Genomic DNA, 21,466 nt, shown 5'->3' on the forward strand with positions numbered 1-21,466 from the left:
CAAAAGAAACTACCATCAGAGTGAACAGGCAACCTACAGAATGGGAGAAAATTTTTGCAATCTACTCATCTGACAAAGGGCTAATATCCTTTGATATGAGTTCTTTGAGTTCTACAAAGAACTCAAACAAATTTACAAGAAAAAAACAAACAACCCCATTGAAAAGTGGGCAAAGGATATGAACAGACAGTTCTCAAAAGAAGACATTCATACAGCCAACAGACACATGAAAAAATGCTCATCATCACTGGCCATCAGAGAAATGCAAATCAAAACCACAATGAGATACCATCTCACACCAGTTAGAATGGCAATCATTAAAAAGTCAGGAAACAACAGGTGCTGGAGAGGATGTGGAGAAATAGGAACACTTTTACACTGTTGCTGGGATTGTAAACTAGTTCAACCATTATGGAAAACAGTATGGCGATTCCTCAAGGATCTAGAACTAGAAGTACCATATGACCCAGCCATCCCATTACTGGGTATATACCCAAAGGATTATAAATCATGCTGCTATAAAGACACATGCACATGTATGTTTATTGCGGCACTATTCACAATAGCAAAGACTTGGAATCAACCCAAATGTCCATCAGTGACAGACTGGATTAAGAAAATGTGGCACATATACACCATGGAATACTATGCAGCCATAAAAAAGGATGAGTTTGTGTCCCATTACTGGGTATCCCATTACTGGGTATATACCCAAAGGATTATAAATCATGCTGCTATAAAGACACATGCACATGTATGTTTATTGCGGCACTATTCACAATAGCAAAGACTTGGAATCAACCCAAATGTCCATCAGTGACAGACTGGATTAAGAAAATGTGGCACATATACACCATGGAATACTATGCAGCCATAAAAAAGGATGAGTTTGTGTCCTTTGTAGGGACATGGATGCAGCTGGAAACCATCATTCTCAGCAAACTATCGCAAGAACAGAAAACCAAACACCGCATGTTCTCACTCATAGGTGGGAACTGAACAATGAGATCACTTGGACTCGGGAAGGGGAACATCACACACCGGGGCCTATCACCGGGAGGGGGGAGGGGGGAGGGATTGCATTGGGAGTTATACCTGATGTAAATGACGAGTTGATGGGTGCTGACGAGTTGATGGGTGCAGCACGCCAACATGGCACAGGTATACATATGTCACAAACCTGCACGTTATCCACATGTACCCTAGAACTTAAAGTATAATAAAAAAATGTTTAAAAAAATAAAAAAAATAGATAACCTTGTTTTATGTGTATTTCTGTTTAAAGACACCTTAGTATTTACTGTTTATTCATTAACATTGAACTCATGACCAACAGCACTATAACTCATGCCTGAGTGAAGCTTATCTAACATGTATCGTTTCTGGAAGGCACACTCCAGCCTTCTTGCATTTAGAAACACTAAATAGCACTTCAGCTTGAGTATCAAGCACTATGTTTGAGGGCCATTTTAAAACAATAAACTCACTAATAAATAGCACAAAAATGTGAAAACATGGCACTAAATAGACCATGAACAGGACAATTGTTTATGGCATGAAAGATGAAACAAGAAGGCAGTGTTGCCTTGTTCAGCCTCAGCTGAGAACATGTGCATTTGGCAACTAAAATTTTTTGCCACTCTGCATATGTCCACAAATGACCACATGAGTATTAATTTAGGGTTACAAATAAAATTTGGCAAATAGCCAAATCCACAAAGATGGAACATGTGAATAATGAGTATTAACTATATATCTATTGAGTACTTACTGTCAGGCATTGTGTTCAGTGCTAGGGGCAGAGTAGGGAGCAGCAGACAAGATTCCAGTCATCAGGATGACCTTCTAGCAAAAATTACATGTATTAAACAAGTAATTAATTTAAAAAATGATGTGCCTCTAAAATGGAGGTCCACAGGATGCTAGTCCGAGGACTCAGAGAAAACCCCCCTGAAGACGGGATATTTAAGCTGAAACCTCAGGAATGAATAGGAGGAGCTATTAGGTGAAGTGTGGTGTTTGCTAAAAATGAAGGAACACATGTGAGGTAGAGTGAATAGCAAATATAAAAGCCCTAAAATAGGAAAAAAAAATCTTGATATGTGCCAGAAACTAAAGAAAAATCCAGAATGACTACAAAATAGGGAATAGGGGTGGGAGCTACAATATAGATAGGAACCAGGCCATGCATAATGTTATAAGCCATATCAAGGATTGGGTTTTTATCCTGACTGTACTGAGAAGCCATCAAGGCATCTCAAGAACAGGAATCACTCAGAGAAGATCATTCTAGTGTCTGTGGGAGATAGGTTAGATGGAGAAGAAAATAAGCTTCAAAAGATGATTAGGAAATTGGTGGGAGAATGTCTTGCAATATGATGATGGCAGTGGGGATGGAGAAAAAGCAGACAGATCTGAGAAATATTTAAGGCAGAGGACTTGTTAAAGGTTTGCCTGAGAAGACTTGAACAAGAATGGTGAGGATGCTGGAGAACTTTCTTCATCCTGATGAGTTTAATTTGAAGGCCTGAGTGACATCTAAGGGGTGATGTCCAGTAACAGTGGGGTCTGGACCTCAGGAGGAAAGCTAGTTGGGAGACTGATCTGAGATAGTAATCTAAAAGGTGTTAGTGCAGAGAGAGTAGTGAAGTCATCAATAAAGAGTGAATAAGAGAGTCTATGGAGAAAGTGAAGCTTGAGGAAAGCAAGGGTGGTATAGAACAGATTCCTGAGAATTTCAACATTTGAGGTGAGACGATGGAAAAAAAAGGAAGAGGAGGGGGAGGAAGAAAGGAGGAGAAGGAATTACCTCCGTCTTTTGTACTTCCAAAGTGGGATGTGCCTGGGGAGGAAACTGACATCTGGGGAACTCTGTAATGCTGAAAATTGTTCACTGGCCATGAAATCCCAAGATGCGGTGTGTCAGTTCCCTACTCCATAGTTTCCTGGGCATAAATTTAATAGAGGAAACATGAGGCCTCATTTGCCTCCAAATAGCAAAGCAATTCAAAATATTTAAAATGTTTATTTCTCCCTAGCAAATTTCTAGAATCCTTTGCTTAAAAATGTCATTATACAGCCAAATATTTAAGCCACTGTATGTAACTGGGAGAAAGGAAGGGGTGATGAATAGCTTTCTGTAATTTGTGGATTTATGTTTATTAGACAAAAGTGTTCCTCATTGCTTCCTCCCCCTGACACACACACACACACACACACACACACACACACACACACACACACACAAAGTCAGGAAATCTTTTTCACCTAGCCTCACTCTCTCTGCTCTCTGGTCCTTTTTGTAATGTGGAATTGTCTTTATTCCTGACTATTCTGACCCATCCAAAGAATGGCATGGTACATTCAAGCTTTCAAAAACTAGGGTCTCTCTAAGATTAGCTATTTTCATTCAAAAAGTTTTCTTTGTTATTCTCTCTCTTCTTTTTTCCTAGATCTCTAAACTTTCATTCCAGCCCTTATTTAAATTTCACCTTGCATGAAGTAACTTACATCTTTTGCCCAAGCTAACAGACATTCACAGATACCCAAGAGATAACTTTGCACCTGCAATTCCCTTCCCCCGCTAAATTCTTACGCATCCTTCAAAATCCAGATTAATATCACCTTCTCCATGAAGCTCCCTGATTATCCCAAATGAAGTTAGATGCTCCTACCCTGTGCTCCTAAACTTCTCTGCTCATACCTCTATATCTAGCACTCACAATGCTGAATTGTAATTGTCTTGCCAGTCATAATTGGCAGACTTTTGAGTCTCTCAGGGGTAGAAACTTTGATTCACATTTGTATGCCGAAAGACTGGCATTTAGTAGGTATTTAACAATTATGTACTAAATAAATAAATTGATGTTGAACATCAGTTTGTAGCAGTTTCTGAATCCTAAATAGATGGCTCCAGAATTCTGTCCTTTTCTAGACTTCCACATATATATCTTTCTCCCCTGTAGGTGATTGAGGGGTTTCTAGATGCAGCAATTATATCAGACACACTTGTTAAAGCATTTGTAATTATCCAAGGGTAGGTGTTATAGGTGAAATAGTGTTCCCCATCCACCAATTTCTTCTTCACCAAGAACCTCAGAATGTGATAATATTTGGAAATACGATCTTTGCAGATAGACTTAATTAAGAATCTTGAGATGAGATCACCATGGATTTAGAATGGGCCCTAAATCAATGATGACTTGTGTCTTTATAAAAATATGAGAGAACATGGAAAGATGCCAAAACAAGAGCATATGAAGATGGAGGCAGAGATTGGAGCTGGAGATAGCAGTAACAAGCTGAGGAGCACCAAGGATTGCTGGGAGCCACCAAAGCTAGGAAGATACAAGGAAGGATTCTTCTCTAGAGCATTCAGAGAGAGAATTGACCTGCTGACACCTTGACTTCAGACTCCTGGGCTCCAGAACTCTGAAAGAATAAATTTCTGTTATTTTAAGCCACCAAGCTTGTGGTAATTTTTTTGATGGCCTAGGAAAATAATATGGTAGGTAAAACCTTCTGGGGAAGAGTAAAGACTTTCCTAGGGTCTCAATATGAACAATCTGCCTCAGGATTTGCTACTGGGTGGAAAATGTCAAGGCCACTGGACCAAGATAAAACTCACCAAATCAGAGTGCGGTCCCATCTGAGAGCCTAGAGTCAGCAGGGTTTAATTGCAGTAGCTTAAGGCATAGCAAGGCTGGGTGGCCCAGAGTCCTAACACTAAAGTTGGTGTCAAGTAGTGATCTGTTTAGCAAGACCATTGCTCCTAACTTTTACAACTGGTGTCTCCACAGCCCTGAAATTAGTTTGGTAATAACTGGGGCACAGAAACCAATTATTGCCCTAGGCATGAAAAAGAGAGGAAACCCAGACCTGAAAGGCATTGTAGATTATTTTCTGATCCCACTCTGCAATTGTCATTTAATTCCAGCCACGGAGACCTCTGCCTTGTGACCTAACTCCCACCGTGCATTCTGCCATGATTATATCTGCCTGTCTGTGGTTTAGAAGCTCTCTTATGTCCTCACTTCCTCACTGAAAGTTCTTCCTATTGCCCTGCCTTGCTTGAGCCCACTCCCAGAACAGTCGACATATCTGAAACTACATGTGTATTCTGTCTCTTTTACTTGAGCGTTCACTCCACAGGTACCATCGTCTTGTTCATGTTCTTTCCCTAATGCCTATCACATTGCCTATAATATAATAAGGACATAACATATTTTTGTATAATTTAATTATACTTATACTTCTCTTTCAGACCCTTCCCTGTCTTTTCATGCTTCAGTTATAGGGAACTCAGTTTTCCCCAGAATCAGTGTTCCTTGTGCCTTAGTGCTTTTTAAAAAAGTTGAGTCCTGGCCATGAAACTCAGACTCATGACTAAGTCCTCCAATGCCAGCTGCCCCTCCTCCCAGACACTAATTGCACACATATCCAGACTTTCTCAGTTTTCTTGATGCATTTTTCTACCATGCAGAAACGTGACTCCAATCAGCCAATTCCTTCCATCTCGTCACGGTCAAAATATGAAAGAGGCGGGTTCAGCACCGTGGACAGTTCTAAACCACTCCAACCTTGTGACTAGTTACTATTGTTACTCAGATGCCAGCCTTTCCAAAGAGCTTGGCACCCCACCCCACCACCACTTTGAATAGCAAAAGACTATTTGATTGCCTTGGACCCATAATGGCTCTTGGATTTAAAGAAATCCTGAGTGGTTGATGCGATCCTCTTCTCCTTGTAGTCAAAGAAGTGGCCCTCCTCCCCTTCAACAGACACTGGGTCTGAAACCAGGATAATATCACTGGTAGGTTTTCAGGTTCATCAAGAAAAAGAAGATTTCTGTATCCTTATTTTTTTATTTTATTTTTGAGACAGAGTCTCACTCCGTTGCCCAGGCTGGAATGCGGTGGGGCCATCTCTGCTCACTGCAACCTCCACCTCCCAGGTTCAAGTGATTCTTCTGTCTCAGTCTCCCGAATAGCTGGGATTGCAGGTGTGTGCCACCATACCCAGCTAATTTTTGTATTTTTAGTAGAGGCGGGGCTTCATCATTTTGGCCAGGCTGGTCTCAAACTCCTGACCTCAAGTGATCCACCTGCCTCAGCCTCCCAAAGTGCTGGGATTACAGGCATGAGCCACAGTAACTGGCCTTTCTGTATCCTTATTGAGCCCATGTGGTTGAAATACTAGGTTTAGGGGAGGGACAGAGAGGACAGACAGATTTTGTGTCCAACTTCCTTTTAATGATAACTTTCTCCTCCAGGGATGGAAGTTTAAATGTTAATACAAAGATGGCTAAACATGTCCTTAGCCTCTCTCTATGCCACACTTTTTATGTTTATTTAAAATTTTTTTCCAGATACCTTATACTTCCCTTGCATAGACATTTATGAGGAAAAATATATTTTGTTTGAGAGTCTTCTACAATAAAGATGGGGATTTCTGAACAAATACCATATAAATCAGATGACAAATGCTTAGTTAACTTAAAGCATAGCAATCTTCTCTTTCTCTGAATCTACCTTTCAACCATTTTTGTCTATTCAATAGTTCTTTTTTAGTGAAAAATTTTAAACATGCACAAAAATGAAGGGAATAGTGTAATAAACTTCCACATAGCCATCACCCAAGTTCAAGAATTATGAATTATTGATTTAAATTTGAACTATTGAAATTTGTCACATCAGCTTCATTTTTCATACTTTTATTTATTCTTTTTGGTTGCTGGGGGATATAAAATCAAATCCTAAACTTCATGTCATGTCACCCCAAACATAGTGTGTATTTATTTATTTATTTATTTATTTATGGAGTCTCACTCTGTCACCTAGGCTGGAGTGCAGTGGTGCCATCTTGGCTCACTGCAACCTCCACCTCCTGGGTTCAAGCGATTCTCCTGCCTTAGCCTCCTGAGTAGCTGGGATTACAGGTGCGCACCACCACATCTGGCTAATTTTTGTATTTTTAGTAGAAACAGGGTTTCACCATGTTGGTCAGGCTGGTCTCTTTTTAAAATGAACATTTTCTTACAGAATTACACCACCATTATCATACTTAACAATGATATATTTGTATTGTTCAATTTCCACTCCATGACGAATTTTCCCAATACTACGTAATATATAAATTTTCTTAATATTGTGTATGGAATATATGGAAAATAAGTAAATTTCCTCAGTACTGTATACGAGTAAGTTTGTGAGGAATACAATGTATTGAGGAAATACTGTTTATTGATGTAATATGAAGTACACAGAAGTCCCATTATTATTGGTGCTAACATTGAACAGTGGATATAGGGACTGCCAGCCTGACTACTCCACTATAAAGTTTCCTCATAACTCTTCATCTAGTAGACTCATCCAGTGATGATCAATTAGGGTTACAAATGGTGATTTTCTAATTCTTTCATTTCTTATTCATTTAGTAGTTAGAATTTTTCTGTTAAAAAATCTCTCAGGCTATTTGATTACCATAAAATATAGTTCATAGAGGAAAATCAAGACAAGTGATTAATTCTCCATAATTCCAATTACCCACATAGCTTTTATAATACTGAACAAATTATAACCAGAGTATTTATTTTCTAAATTATCTTGTTCTTCATGCCTTCTTTGGTTAAATTAAGGCTCTGAGGAAAGAAAGAATTTATGTGTTTTCTTTTGAAAAATATAAATTCATAGAAATATTAGGTTGGTGCAAAAGTAATTGCAGTTTTTGCCAAAACCACAGTGACTTTTGCACCAGCCTAATACAAAGAACCTCAGAAGTCATCTATTTCAATCCCCACATTGTACAAGTAAGGATACTGAGGCATGGGGATATTATAATGTGTTCAGTTCGGTGGATATGCTGAGACTGCAACCTGATCTGCCAGATTCCAGAGTGTTGCTCTAGGTGACCTCTTAGATAATGTATGTGAAAAAGTATTTGTGGAAAAATAATAGCTAGATTCTCATATTCATACACAGCTAGGACTCTGTGATGGTTCCATATCTTACTTCACACCATTTATTGATCTTACTAAAGAAATGTGAGTTGCCTAGATGAATCCTTAGCTTGCCAAAGATTATTTTCAAGAATGGAGTTGCTTGGTGAAGAAAATTATCTCCCTACCTGAGAAGAATTTTCAGTGGTTTGTGCTGGAGCAAAGAATTGACAGTTCACTTTAGAAAGTAAAAATCATTGATCAATTCTATGTTTATTGAATGCTAAGTCCATACCACTGTGATACAATTAAGAGCTCCTAAGATATGATTCTCCTCCCCTAAAATCTCACTAGAGAAGTCAGGCATACACATAATACCAGCCACAAAAGTTAGGGCATAGTCATGACCTGAATAGCAGAGATTTCTCAAGATGTCTGTGCTCATGGCCAAGAGAATGGACAAGCAAAAAATACTGAGAGCCTGGGGATTTTGGAGGACCTTGCAGAGGAAATGAGGTCTAAATTTTCCAGAGGACAATAGGCAGGTATTTAAAGCAAGGGAAAGCTGGGTGCCATAATGAGAAGAGAGGAAATGCCAAAGGGATGCTTAAATCCATCTCACTGCAATAAGGGATTTGTAAAAGGGCTCTTCCTTGATGAGGTGATTGGAGTCAGGCTGAAGAAGGCCCTAAATATGTAAACACAGAGTTGGGCCCTTTTGTCCCATCAGATGTGGAAAGCCACTGGGGAACCACAGGCAGGAGAAGGTGTGATGAACTCTAGGGAGCAGCTGCCAGTCTCGCTCCCATCCAGAGACTGCCATCTCTTGCCTGAAAAGATGGGACCTCATGCTGGTTCAGAGTTTCTAGGCCTTTTTCTTAAAGAAAACTTTGAAAAATGTGGGATAAAATAATCAATTCTACTAGAACAGGCCAGCCACCACTCACTGCTAGGGCTTTGAATTCTTTTTCCCATCCACTCTTAAAACTTCACCATTAGAGCCATTCTTCCCTATTCAATAATAGTGCACACCCATGCATGCAATAAACACTTATTTAATAATATGCCAAGCACTGTTCTAGGCATTGAAACATAGAGATGGATAGGTTACAAAAGGATCCTGTTCTCGAGGGGCTTACAACCTAGTGGAAGAAGACAAACTATACAATATATGAGAAAACAAAAGCAAACTTATTGCAGATTGTGAAGTGGGCATGTCATGATTGACAGCAAGTAATTGGGGATTAGGAAGCTTCTGCAAATAGGGTTGTTAACAAAGTCTTTCTCAAAGACAGAATATTTGATCTGACACCTCAGTGATGAGATGGTGTTGACATTCAGAGCCTGGGGAATATAGTTCCAAACAGACCAAATGGCAGATGCAAAGTTTCTAAGAAAAGAGAGGGCTTCATATATCAAGGGATAAAAAAGAGGCCAGTGTAGGTGGAACAGAGTAAGTGAAGTTGTGAGTACTATGAAATAAAATCAGAGGAGTGGAAAAGGACCAGATCATGTCAATCCTAATAGTCCTTGGTGAGCAGTTTGCATTTTATTCTGACAGTGATGAGAAGCCATTGGGGGGTTTTATATGGAGAAGTGAAAAAATCTGATTTATCATTTTAAAAGATGACTATAATGTGTGTGGAAAGATATTAATTATAGCATTGTGTATAGAACTACAAGTCTGGATACCAACTAACTAACCATCAACAAGGACAAGATAAATAATTTGGTGGCATGTGCATTCAATGAAATACCAGGAAAATATGAAAAAGAATGTCAGTATTTATATTTTGATATAGTTTGTGAGTAAAAGGTGTCAAATAGTGTGGAGTGTTTCTTACTTTTGTGTAAAAAAATAAAGTAGAACCCCAAAAAAGACTTTGTAAAGCAACGGATTATTTGTCAATTTCAGATGGTTCCTTCTTGGTCCACTGATATGGCTTGGCTCTGTGTCCCCATCCAAATCTCACCTTAAATTGTAACAATCTCCAGGTGTTAAAGGCAGGACCAGGTGGAGATAATTGAATTGTGGGTGTGGTTCCCCCATGCTGTTCTCGCGATAGTGAGTGAGTTCTCACAAGAGCTGATGGTTTCATTAGGGGCTTCCCCCTTTGCTTGGCCATCATTCTCTCTCCTGCCACCCTGTGAAGAGTTGCCTTCTGCCATAATTGTAAGTTTCCTGCGGCCTCCCCCACCATGCAGAACCATGAGTCAATTAAACCTCTTTGCTTTATAAATTACCCAGTCTCAGGTATTTCTTCACAGCAGCATGAGAACAGACTAATACATCTGCTAAGGCCAGGTAGGATATCCACCATGTGGCTAGAGCTGGACACTCAGTTAGCCATTGCTGTACCTGTGACTCCATCTACCCATCTACTATCCTGCTGTCATCACTAGCAAAAACCAGACACATGACATCAGCCTGCCAGAGCCACCTGTTCCCAGTTGCATGTTTGATAGGTTCTTACTGGGAGAAAGTCATGGTAAGATCCCTGTCAATCACACCCAAAATTTCCAAAACAAGGCGATTAAGTGAGCAGCAAGCACAAAGCTCATGGAAGGAGTTTCTCTGAAGAGTTCTAATTTGAAAATTGTGGATGGGGTCAGACAATGCCAGTTTTTGAGAGGACGGGGAAAGGGGACCACAGTGGGAAGAGAGGCAGCCTGCCACTGAGCACCAGGGCAACCCAGGCCAGACAGGCTCCTACTTTGGTTGTCTTTATCCACGCAGTGGGGGCAACGAATTATATGTGGATAAAGGTAAAGCCATCCCAGAATCCACCCTTCCCCTTAGCTCACTGATTTTCTCTGTCACCATTCTGGCTGGAGCCCAGAAAGTGTAATTCTGTAGTGAAAACCATGTGGGGTATAGAGCACAACAAATGGTGCACTCCAGCAACAGAAACAATCTCGTGATGGCCCATGTCTCCAGGTAATGCCATCCTCCTCCACTAGCATACTCATGCACACGCTTACGCATGCAATCACATGTTCAAACTTCCCATTGATTTCCTATTGCCATGATTCTGTAGAAAGACCTCCCTGACTCTGGTCCTGATACATTGAATCAGTAGTTCTCAAGGTGTCGCTTTAGGACCAGCAGCATTGACCTCACCTGGGAGCTAGTTAGAGATGGGCATTCTTGAACCCCACCACAAACCTACTGAATCAGAAACTCTGGGAGTAGGGCTCAATAATCTATAGTTTAACAAACCCTCCAGGTGATTGTGATACAGGCCCAGGTTCTCAGTCTTGGTTACACATTGGGATCACCTGGAGAGCCTTAATGACTACTGATGCCTAGGTCCCACTCCAGAGGTCTGTAGCAATCAAACTGTGTAAGAGCTGGATAGTAGAATCTGTGTGTGTGTGTATGTGTGTCTTCTGTCACACACACACACACACACACACACACAGTGAGGATGAACGGTGGGAGGAGGACAAAAACTCTTTCACCTGGACACCTTCCAATAGAATCAACAACTTACCACCTTTTTCTCTGCCTTCTTCTTTACCTGTCTCTTCCTTCCTATATTCCACTCCAGAAGTGTTTGAGCACTGCTTCAGCAGGTCTTCTCTGCCTCATTTCCAGACTGCATGCATTGAGGCTTGCTAAGTAGTTTAATCTTGGAGAGCTAGCAGTCGCACTGGAAGCAGAAGGTCTCATCTTCATGACACTATCAGGAAGCATCTCAGAAAGCAGCCATTTTGCAAACTTACAGGTGGAATTGGTCCTAATGTAGAAAAATTGAAAGATTAATTGAGTTAAAAAACAAATTTATCGTTAAAATAACTTACTGCTGGGTGTGGTGGCTCATGCCTGTAATCCCAGCACTTTGGGAAGCTGAGGTGGGTGGATCACCTGAGTTCAGGAGTTTGAGACCAGCCTGACCAACATGGAGAAACCCCGTCCCTAATAAAAATACAAGATTAGCCAGGTGTGGTGGTGCATGCCTGTAATCCCAGCTACTCGGGAGGCTGAGGTAGGAGAATTGCTTGAACCTGGGAAGCGGAAGTTGCAGTGAGCCGAGATCACGCCATTGCACTCCAGCCTGGGCAACAAGGGTAAAACTCCGTCTCATAAATAAATAAATAGATAGATAAATAAATAACTGACCACTGTTTAACTCAACAGAAGTGTTTTAAAATTTAGCTTAACTCTATTGGTGCTGTTTTCCACTTCGGTGAAGACCTGTGTTTATAAAACAAAAGTACTTTTTCAACCTGGAATGATGCTATACTAGGACCACCAATGTGTATTCCCTGCTGAGCCTTAACATGTGTCCCCTGTGATTTGGGTGACTGCAAGTGTCGTCTATCTTTTTGTGCCTCGTTGTGCTTTAAGACTCTTGGAGTTTCCTTGTGGACATATAATGAGCAGCAAGTAACCTGCCAAACCACGGGGATTTCCTCCTGCATGGGGTCCTTTGGTTCTAAGGGTTCTCAAGGACTTTGAAGAGAAGAGAGTAACTGAACCAGTGCATAGTATAAAGAGCATGCAGCTGTCACATGCATGCTATTTACACCGTGCAGGCAAGTGCACATCAATTCATATTTGATAGCTGTGCTATGGTGGGCACACTTCCGAGGGAAGCCCTGCCAATTATAACAAGGGCAGCTATGTGTTCAATATTAGCAACATACCCAAAAGAAATAGCAGCTTTGGATTTGTTCTACGATTGTTGAACAGCTTAGCCAAGTCATGACACATTCATTCATTCAGCATTCATTGAGCAACTGCTACTTGCCAGTCGTTACACTAGGCATGAGAGAAACGAAAACAAGTAAAACCTACTCACTGCCTTCAAGAGCTCATGGCCTGGAGGACGAGACACATGTAAATACTGACAACATAAGGTGGTCAGGGTGTGGCCACGGCAGATGCAGGGGTCTATAGGAGCATGGAGAACACCTGATGCAGGCCTAGTGGGTGGTCAGGGGACATCAGGGAAGGCTTCCTGGAGGAGTTGACACCTAAACTGATTCTGGAAAGATAATGGGCATGGACTAGGTAAATACTGGTGTCAGGAAGTAACAGAAGTCATCCTTCATCTTAGTGAGCTCCAGAAAATTCTATTTTGGGTCAGAGATCTCAATTATGAATCTAATGAAAGCTATGAGCTCTCCCCCTGGTAAAATGTTCATGTATAATTACAGCACAATTTCTTGGGGTCATGGACTGCTTAAGTTCCATACACAGATCCTCTAGGGTTCATGAACCCCAAGTTAAGGGCTTTGCAGAAAATTATATCCTCTGTGCTGGAGGAACCCTCTGAGACCACCTAACCCAACCCCTCACTTTATCAACAAGGAGAACAAGGCCAAAGAGGACAGATAACTTGTTCAGGGCCACACAGCCAGTGGGTTGTGGGGATGTAGAAGTCTGAAAGGGGAGGGAAGGCACGTCCAGATTCCAGTCCCCATGGTATCTTTTCCACAGGGATATTTCCTGGCTGGCATCTGAGCTATGTTGATGTGAAGGACAACTCCCGCGACGAGACCTTCCGCTTCCAGTGCGACTGCTGGCTCTCCAAGAGTGAGGGTGACGGGCAGACGGTCCGCGACTTTGCCTGTGCCAACAACAAGATCCATGATGAGCTGGAAGAGACCAGTATGTGGGGGAGAGCATTGGCTCAGGAGGGAGGCAGGGAATGGTGCTGGAATAAGAAGACACTGTTCCAGCTGGAGGGGCGTCAGATGCCCGATGCAGGGAATAATATGGAGAGATGCATTAGGAAACATCCTAACTGCTGTTTGGTGAAACTGGAACTGCTAAGAAACACTGATGCCAGCTCATGGCTCAGAATCACAGGGACTAATTAGGTAGCAGGAAAACCCACTGGGGACAAGCTGACCCTGACCTGAAGGCTGAGCTGGGTGGTTTGGTGTGGAGTCCTCTCTGGTTTATTTTTATAACATGGACATCATCCAACTGATGCCTGTGGCAACAGCTGCCTAATCAACACTTCCTAGAAACAGAATGCAGGGGAAGCCAGTATCTCCAGCAGCGGCTTTCCTTTTGTCCCTTCCTCAGGGGATATTTAAAGGGGAAGAGTAATTGATCCTGAGGGGATGGCCATCAAAGCCTAGGGAGATGTGCCTCTCACAGATGCCAGGGTCTGGGCCCAACAGATTGGAAGAGGCTTATCAAAGGCAGAGCCTGATATAAGAAATGGATTTTTCCAATCTTAGTTATTAAGGCAGCACTAGCTTCAGTAAGAGGCAAACCCCTAAATCTCAGTGTCTTCACACAACAAAACACTTTTCACTCCTTTTATACCCAGTCCAGTATGTGTGTTTGGTGGGAGGTCTTCCACGGAGTGATTTAGGGACCCAAGCTCCTTCTATCTGTATCTCAATCATTTCTAATGTGTGGCTTCCATATTTCTTGCAAATGGGAAAAGAGCATGGAGAAGGCACACTCCCCTAATAGAACTCACATCCTATTAGTGAAAACTAGTCATGTGGTACCACCAGATGCAAGGGCACTTGGGAAATGTAGTCCCTGGCTGGGCAGCCCCTTCCAGGGGACCACTGTAGGCTATGGAAAGGAGGCCACCAACCCACACTCATCTCTACCATGCCATCCAAACTGCTCAATGATGAGATTAGCTGCCTTGAGAGGTAGTGAGCACTATGTCCCTGGGAGTATTCAAACAAGGGCCAAGCACCCATTTATCCGGAATTCCTGTATGAGGATTCCTGCCCTAATTCAGAAAGTAGACTCCCAACTTGTGTAATTGCACTCCTGAGAAGTTATGGGTGCCCAGTTTTATTTTAGATGCTATGAATGATGCATATGGCTTTGTGGCCTCTAGTTTATTTGTATTGTCCTTTGCACATGCATTAGTCTCTCAATACATCCAAAAGCTCCCACAGGTTAGGGATAGCATCACTCATGTATGTAGCCCTCTGCAGCTCTGCAGGCCTTGGGGATCAGTAGGTGCTCAATTGGTGCTCAGTGAATGGAAGAAAATACAGTCCTTGTCCTTACAGCCTCACAATCTAGTTCGAGGGAAACTTTACGCACCTTACACAAGTGCCATGATAAGCAATAGAGATTCCTCAGGCTATTGGTGTCCAGGAAAGTAGAGAGTTGTAAGGCTTGGAGCATAATCACTGAGTCTCCTTCACAAATTCCCTGCCAAACCTCTGCTAAAATCTGTGAGATTGACAGGGAGATTGTAGAGGGTAAGTGACCCTTCTGTTGGTTCCAGAAGGATGTGTGCATGCTGGAGACCAGAGGGCAAGGACGCATAGCCAGGAGAGGGCCTGAATCAATCCCTCTTTACTGGGAGGTTGCATAGAGCAAAGTGATGCCATCTGGGCTGCCCATGAGGGGACAGGCAGCCACACCTGTGTCCTCAGATAGAGGTTCAGCCTGGAGGCAGTCGTGGATGCAGCTTGAGGCAAGCATGCCAACCCTCAGCTACCTTCATTTAACCATGTGACAAACTCTTACTGAGTACCCACAAGGGCCAGGCCCTAATCTGACTTCTGGGGACACACTAATCAATGAAACAGAGACTCTGCTCTCATGGCACTTACATGCTGACATCACTGACCCCAAGGCATCTCTGGACACTCAGTGTGTGAGGACAAATACTCTCTTGTACTTGAACAGAGCTTTATGGGGCTGAAAGCATTCCACATCCATGTTCTCAATAGATCTTTGCAATCCTACTCCCACCCCGTGAAATAGAGGGGGTACAAATTCACAACTCTGTATCATGGATAAGGCAAACAAAAACCCAGAAAAGTTAAGTGACACGTTGAAGGCCCACTGCACCGCCCCAGGATGTCTTGTCCTTATTAGGCCTGGTTGGTACTCCAGATTAAGTGATTGCTCCATCTCATTTAGCTTCCTGTTCTCTACCTTTATCCCCAACTCTTGTTGGCAATTCTAGAAGCTGCTCCTTGCCCTCTCCGAGCATCTGCCTCTGCAGATGGTTCCAATGTGCAGCCAAAGCTGAAAACCATTGGCAATCTTTAAATAATACTAACGTCTGGGTCCCACTCCCAGAGATTCTATTGTAATTGATCCAGGGTCAGAAAAAAGGCCAGGACAGTAAGATCATATGCACATGTGTTTACATGCATGCTTGTATACACATGCACGTGCACATGCACACACACACACACACACACCTGGAAGGACAAAAAGATCTCTCGCTGGGACATCCTCTGGCAGGGCCAATGTCTTCCTCTCTGCAGCCCCTCCCACTCCCTGTGCTCCCACTCAAAGCCTTTTAAGGTTGCCCAGTCAGCCTTACCTGCAACATTTCCAGCCAAAATACAGTCCAGCTTGCAGGTCAGCTCCCCAGGGATGGAACGTTCACTGCTTGCTTCACCAGACAGTTCAGCTAGAAAATCCATCTTCATATTTATGTTATTGAAGCATCCATCCTTTGGTAGTCCCAATGGAGTCAAACAGAAAGTTTCAGGAGTGGTCAGGACTCTTGGTTGTATGTACCTGAAACCCAATCCTAAGCTGGCTCCAGCAAAAGGGAATATATTGGCTCCCAGAACTTGGAAGTCTTGGGTGGCTCTAGCCGAGACTTGGCTGTCTCCAGAGGCTCCAGTTATCTCAGTATGTCTCTTTCTTCTCCTCTCAGCTCTGTTTCCTCCCATGTGTCAACTTTGTTTTAGTACATTGTGGAAGTTGGCTGCTCGCAGCTCCAATCCCATACCGTTCCAGCTTAATAGCTTCCATGGAAGGGAAGAGAGCATCTCCCTGGGGAGGATTCTTATTGGCCAGGTCCAGGACTCTCAGCCCCATCCAACCCACATGGTAGGAGCTCCCCAACATAAACAATGGTCCTGAAACATGAGACAGTGAAATCCAAATGCCCACTGGAAGCCCAACTATGCTCCTAGCATTCATCCATGGCCATTACATGCCCCTGTAGTTCTTGTCTCGAGACTAAACATCTGTTTATTATGCAGCTCCTTGAACAATGTGACATTGAATCTTCCCTGCATCCTGCCCCTTCCCCTTTCGGTACAACCTGTGTCGCTCATTCGTTGCCCTCTGCAGATGCCATGCCCAGGATGAAGGCAAGATTTCAAGGGGGATCTGCTCGCTCCTCTCCTGTCTTGCCTTTCAAACTATGACACATGCCCCCTAAGCTCACAGTAGCTTTGCTGGTGGCCTCTTTATGCTAGTGACTTCCATGTGCTTCTTCCTTTGCATGACTGCCAAGAGCCTTCCTCCAGTGGGGCTTGTCCTTGGGTGTGCTGGCCCCACGGGAGATCTCTGTTAGATGGGGTTCATCTCTTCTACCTGCCCTGAATGTTCAAGCTCCTGATCCTCTTTCATCTGCTCCTTCCCAGCAACCTGTGAAAAAAGTTGAGAATCATGCCTTCTACATTTTTATCAAGCCACTTCATCTGGGAAAGAAAGCAAGATGAAAATATGCTGATTGAAACTTCCTTTCAAAAGACCACCGATGCGACTAGCAACATTTGTTTCTAATCTACCTAAATGTCCTTGCTTACAAACCTTCTCTACCTTATCCTTAGGACCATTAGGAAAGAATTCATTTCAATCCATGTAGGACAGGCCACCCACATCATCTCTCACACTTCCTACTTGAGTCCATCGCGGTGATATGCAGGTTCCCAGTGCTCCCTGCCTCCCTCGCTGATGCTGACAAACCATTTCCCTAACCACACCCAGGATCTCCCTTTGAATTCACCAGTACCTGTTTGCAGAACAAACCATTGCCTCCCATGGGAAAGCAGAAGGCAGTGGTTTGAACCACTGAACAATGTGATTCCCTTGCTGGGATGGCTTTGGGTTCCTGGGCTGGAATCTGTCCTGGGCTGCAGAACCCTTCCCTACTGCAGAAAGGATGCACTCTCTGTGGATCTCTTCCTCCATCAGAGTCTGCCTGTCTCTTTGCCTAGATTCACTCTACTTGTTTCAGGTAGCAGAGATTTCTCCTTGAGAAAAGTTGCAAAAGGGTGGCTGGGGGGCTGGGATTGGTGCTACATTGAGCCACAGGCATGGCCATCTCTCCTCTTCTTTATTTGTATCATGTCTCTGAGATAAAGGCACAGAAACAGAGCTACCCCTTTGGATCCAGAATCCCAGACCGCCAGTCATTCAGGTACTGCAGCAAGGGGTCTATGTCTGGAGACACTCGAGCCAGATACTTACTGTGTCCTCCAGGGTGCCAGTTCCATCCCTGGCCTGGTCCCTGGGGAGTGAGCCTGGATCACGTGCCACACACCCTCAGTATCTCAGCTTAGGGGGATCAGGTTGCAATTTTAATTAGGGTGGTTGGATAGACATCTCTGAGACATGACTTTTGAGTAAGGACGAGAAGCTGAGCCAGTGAGCCAAGCCACTATGGGTGGGGGAGGGAGAAGGAAAGAGGGAAGGACTCCAGGCAGGACAGCATTGCAGAGCTCTAGGGTGGAGCATACCTAAGTGCTCTGGGTGCAGCTAGGAGGCAGAGAGGCTGGAGTGAGAAAGAGAGAAAGTACTAGGACATGAAGTGGGAGAGGAAATGGGCAGCCAGGTTTTCCTCTTACCCCACGGTACTTTGGCTCTTTTTTGCAGGGTTATCTGTCACATTCTGCTATATGGTACAGTCAGTGTTTGTGTCTGGGGCTACAGATTGAGTTCTAGTGTCACCCAGGGTCTAGTCCAGTCCTGGCGCTTAGCACCTACTTAACCAATGTTGCAGGAGTGCATGCCTGTGCAGACACGATTGAGGGAACAGCAGGGTGAGATGGAATGGCACCGAGACAAGCTACGAGCAAGACTGCTTGCTGGAGCAAGTGCAAGGGTCTTCGGGGTGCTTTGACCGCCTGGGTCTTTCCCCTTTGCTTTTGCACTGGGCCCCCCTTCTTCTCCCTTCTCAGCACCCATCTCCATTTTGCATCTCAGCCCTGTAGCTGAGTGTTCACCCCCACCTCCTGCTGCATTCCCAGTGGCTCCCATATTTGCCTGCAAAGAGGTTGCTACTATAAATAAATGAGAGCATTCACTGTAACCCCAGAATCTGGGCAGGTTCTACCTACAACATCTCAATCGTGGTGATTTTAACCTGCCTCCCCCACCCCCAGGCTGTAGCCTAAGACCAAATGAAGGACCAGAGGCTGTGGCCCTATTGCTCCCGCCCTGATGATGGGCACGGCCTCCCCTGTGCTGACCCTCCCCCACCTCCTCCATTACAGCCTACGAGATCGTCATAGAAACGGGCAACGGAGGCGAAACCAGGGAGAACGTCTGGCTCATCCTGGAGGGCAGGAAGAACCGATCCAAAGAGTTTCTCGTGGAAAATTCTTCTAGGCAGCGCGCCTTTAGGAAGTAGGAAGGGGAGGCCCATGGGAAGTGGTGGGGGGTGGGTAGGTAAGGGAGGACCCCAAGAATCTCCCTCTTGGGTGGGAGCCATAGGTACACAAATGGGCCTAACCAGCAAGTACTTACTGAGCAGTGTGCTGATCCTGTGCAAGTGCCCAGGGGCTAAATAGGCAATGGTGAAAGGGAAAGCATGGGACTGCATTTAATGGGAGCCTACCCTGTGGCTGGACAGTGCTACTCACTGCAAACATTGCCTCATGTCTACAGAGACAAGGACCTTCCATCAGAGCCACTTCTGAACTGCTCAGATGCCCACTTCATCTCCTCACTCCTTCCAGGACTGCTGAGACAGCCTCTACCTCCCCCTTAACTCTGCTACATCTTTCTCTTAGTCCATTAGACTGGTAGCTTAGAAACAACAGAAATGTATTTCTCACAGTTCTAGAGGCCGGGAGTCCAGGAGCAAGGCACCAGCAAATCTGGTGTCTGGTGAGGGCCCGCCTCCTGGTACATAACCAGCCATCTTCTCACTGTGTCCTCACATGGCAGAAGGGGGAGGGAGCTCTCTGGGGCCCCTTTTATAAGGGCATGAATCTCATTCATGAGGGCTCAGCTATCATGACCCCATCACCTCTCAAAGGCCCCACCTCCAAATACCATCATACTGGAGAATAGGTTTCAACATATAAATTTGGGGGAGCCGGGGCACAGATGTTCCATTTATAACAACCTTTTCTTCAAATCTCCACATCAGGATGAAGTCTGGACTCCTTAGACTGGCACTTACAGACCCCAGAAGACCGCCTGCACCCCTACCTTCTCCATTAGCTTTTCCCTCCCTGAACCCAAACTCCATCCAAGCCAGCATTCCCCCAGAAATATCTGTACCTCCATACCCCACTATTCCCACCCACGACTTTGCTAAGACATGTCTGTTTCAGGGGACTCTTCCCTTCCCCTCCTCCCTCTGCTCTCCAAGTCTCACCACCCTCACCATCTCCATCCTGCATAACGTTGTCACCATTCTTTGGTGCTTGGACCAGGCAGCTAGTGGGGCTTTTTCATTGTGATTGTCTTGGTCCCAAACTGAACTGAACCCCTCAAAGCCCCCAGGACTGCCGTGAGGTCCTGCTTGCCATCCCATCCCTGTTCCTGGCCCAGTGCTTGGAATGCAGCAAGCCCCCAACAAATGCTTACCTGCTCCAGTGGGCAAAGACCACACCTTTGTTTCCTGCAGGGGGACCACAGACACATTTGAGTTTGACAGCGTCTACTTGGGGGACATTGCCTCCCTCTGCGTGGGCCACCTCGCCAGGGAAGACCGGTTCATCCCCAAGAGGGAGCTTGTCTGGCATGTCAAGACCATCACCATCACCGAGATGGAGTATGGCAATGTGTATGTACTGAGCCTTTCCCCGAGGAAGTGCCCCTCCCTCAGCATAGGGCAGGGACTGAGCTGGAACGTGGGCAAGAGAGCAGGGTGTGAGGAGGTATATTCTTCAAGGTCAAGATTACCCCATTCAGGAGGCCTAGAAGGCAGGAAGGGAAGAGACACCTGTATGGTTCTGAAGCTATCTGGATTATGCATCTACTGTCAGAGGCAGGGGAGTAGGCCAGATGACCTTGGGTGCATCTAGTCTTTGAATCCAGGGATGCTTCCTTGGAAGAATACTGAGAAAGTCAAACAGTGCCAGAGAGCAGAGACTTCCCTTGCCTTCCCCTTCCCTCAATCTAAAATAACAAAGAAACACAGCTTTGAAGCCTGCTGTTTACACGGTCATAGTGAAAACCCACCATCCATGTGGGCAGAGTAGGGACCAGAGACAAGGTAGGGTAATCCAATGGTCCATCTGCCTCACAGTACCCCAGATAAGGGGCTTTGCATTCTCCCATTGGAACCTTCTGGAGACTCAGGCATTTCTGGAAGATTAAGGGTCTTAGTTACCTGTGCAACATAGTCACAGTCATCAATTTGTCTAATTAAAACCCCTTGGTAGCCAAACTGGAAGCCAGAAAGAACCCTGAGGCTCTGAAGGCAGGAAAGGTGCTGAGAAGGAGGCAGGGTAGGTTGGAAAGGGGAATCCAAGGTCAAGGCTTGCCAAAGAGTAAGTGAAAGCTGAGTACACAGCTCACAGGGCCAGAACCACCATGGACCCTCCACATCTGCATCTCTCCCTGGGGCTGGCCCTGCTCATACCACACCCTAAAGC

The 21,466-nt window shown here is 44.4% G+C and overlaps 1 protein-coding gene across 12 annotated transcripts in view; it reads left to right on the forward strand.

Moving 5' to 3' along the window:
- Positions 1-21,466, forward strand: part of LOXHD1 (lipoxygenase homology PLAT domains 1) — a 183,971-nt gene that overhangs the window by 155,511 nt on the left and 6,994 nt on the right. For 9 of the 12 annotated variants that reach the window (XM_015439979.4, XM_065533886.2, XM_045377632.3 and 6 more), the window contains 3 exons: positions 13,383-13,553; positions 19,130-19,262; positions 20,494-20,652. In XM_015439979.4, the coding sequence (XP_015295465.4) occupies positions 13,383-13,553; positions 19,130-19,262; positions 20,494-20,652 (463 nt within the window). Of the gene's footprint in view, positions 1-13,382; positions 13,554-17,275; positions 18,971-19,129; positions 19,263-20,493; positions 20,653-21,466 lie in introns of those variants that run through there. The other 3 variants (XR_006693827.3, XM_045377633.3, XM_065533887.2) reach the window with 2 other exon arrangements.

Source organism: Macaca fascicularis, chromosome 18, assembly GCF_037993035.2.
Source record: "Macaca fascicularis isolate 582-1 chromosome 18, T2T-MFA8v1.1".
NCBI classification, from domain to species: domain Eukaryota; kingdom Metazoa; phylum Chordata; class Mammalia; order Primates; family Cercopithecidae; genus Macaca; species Macaca fascicularis.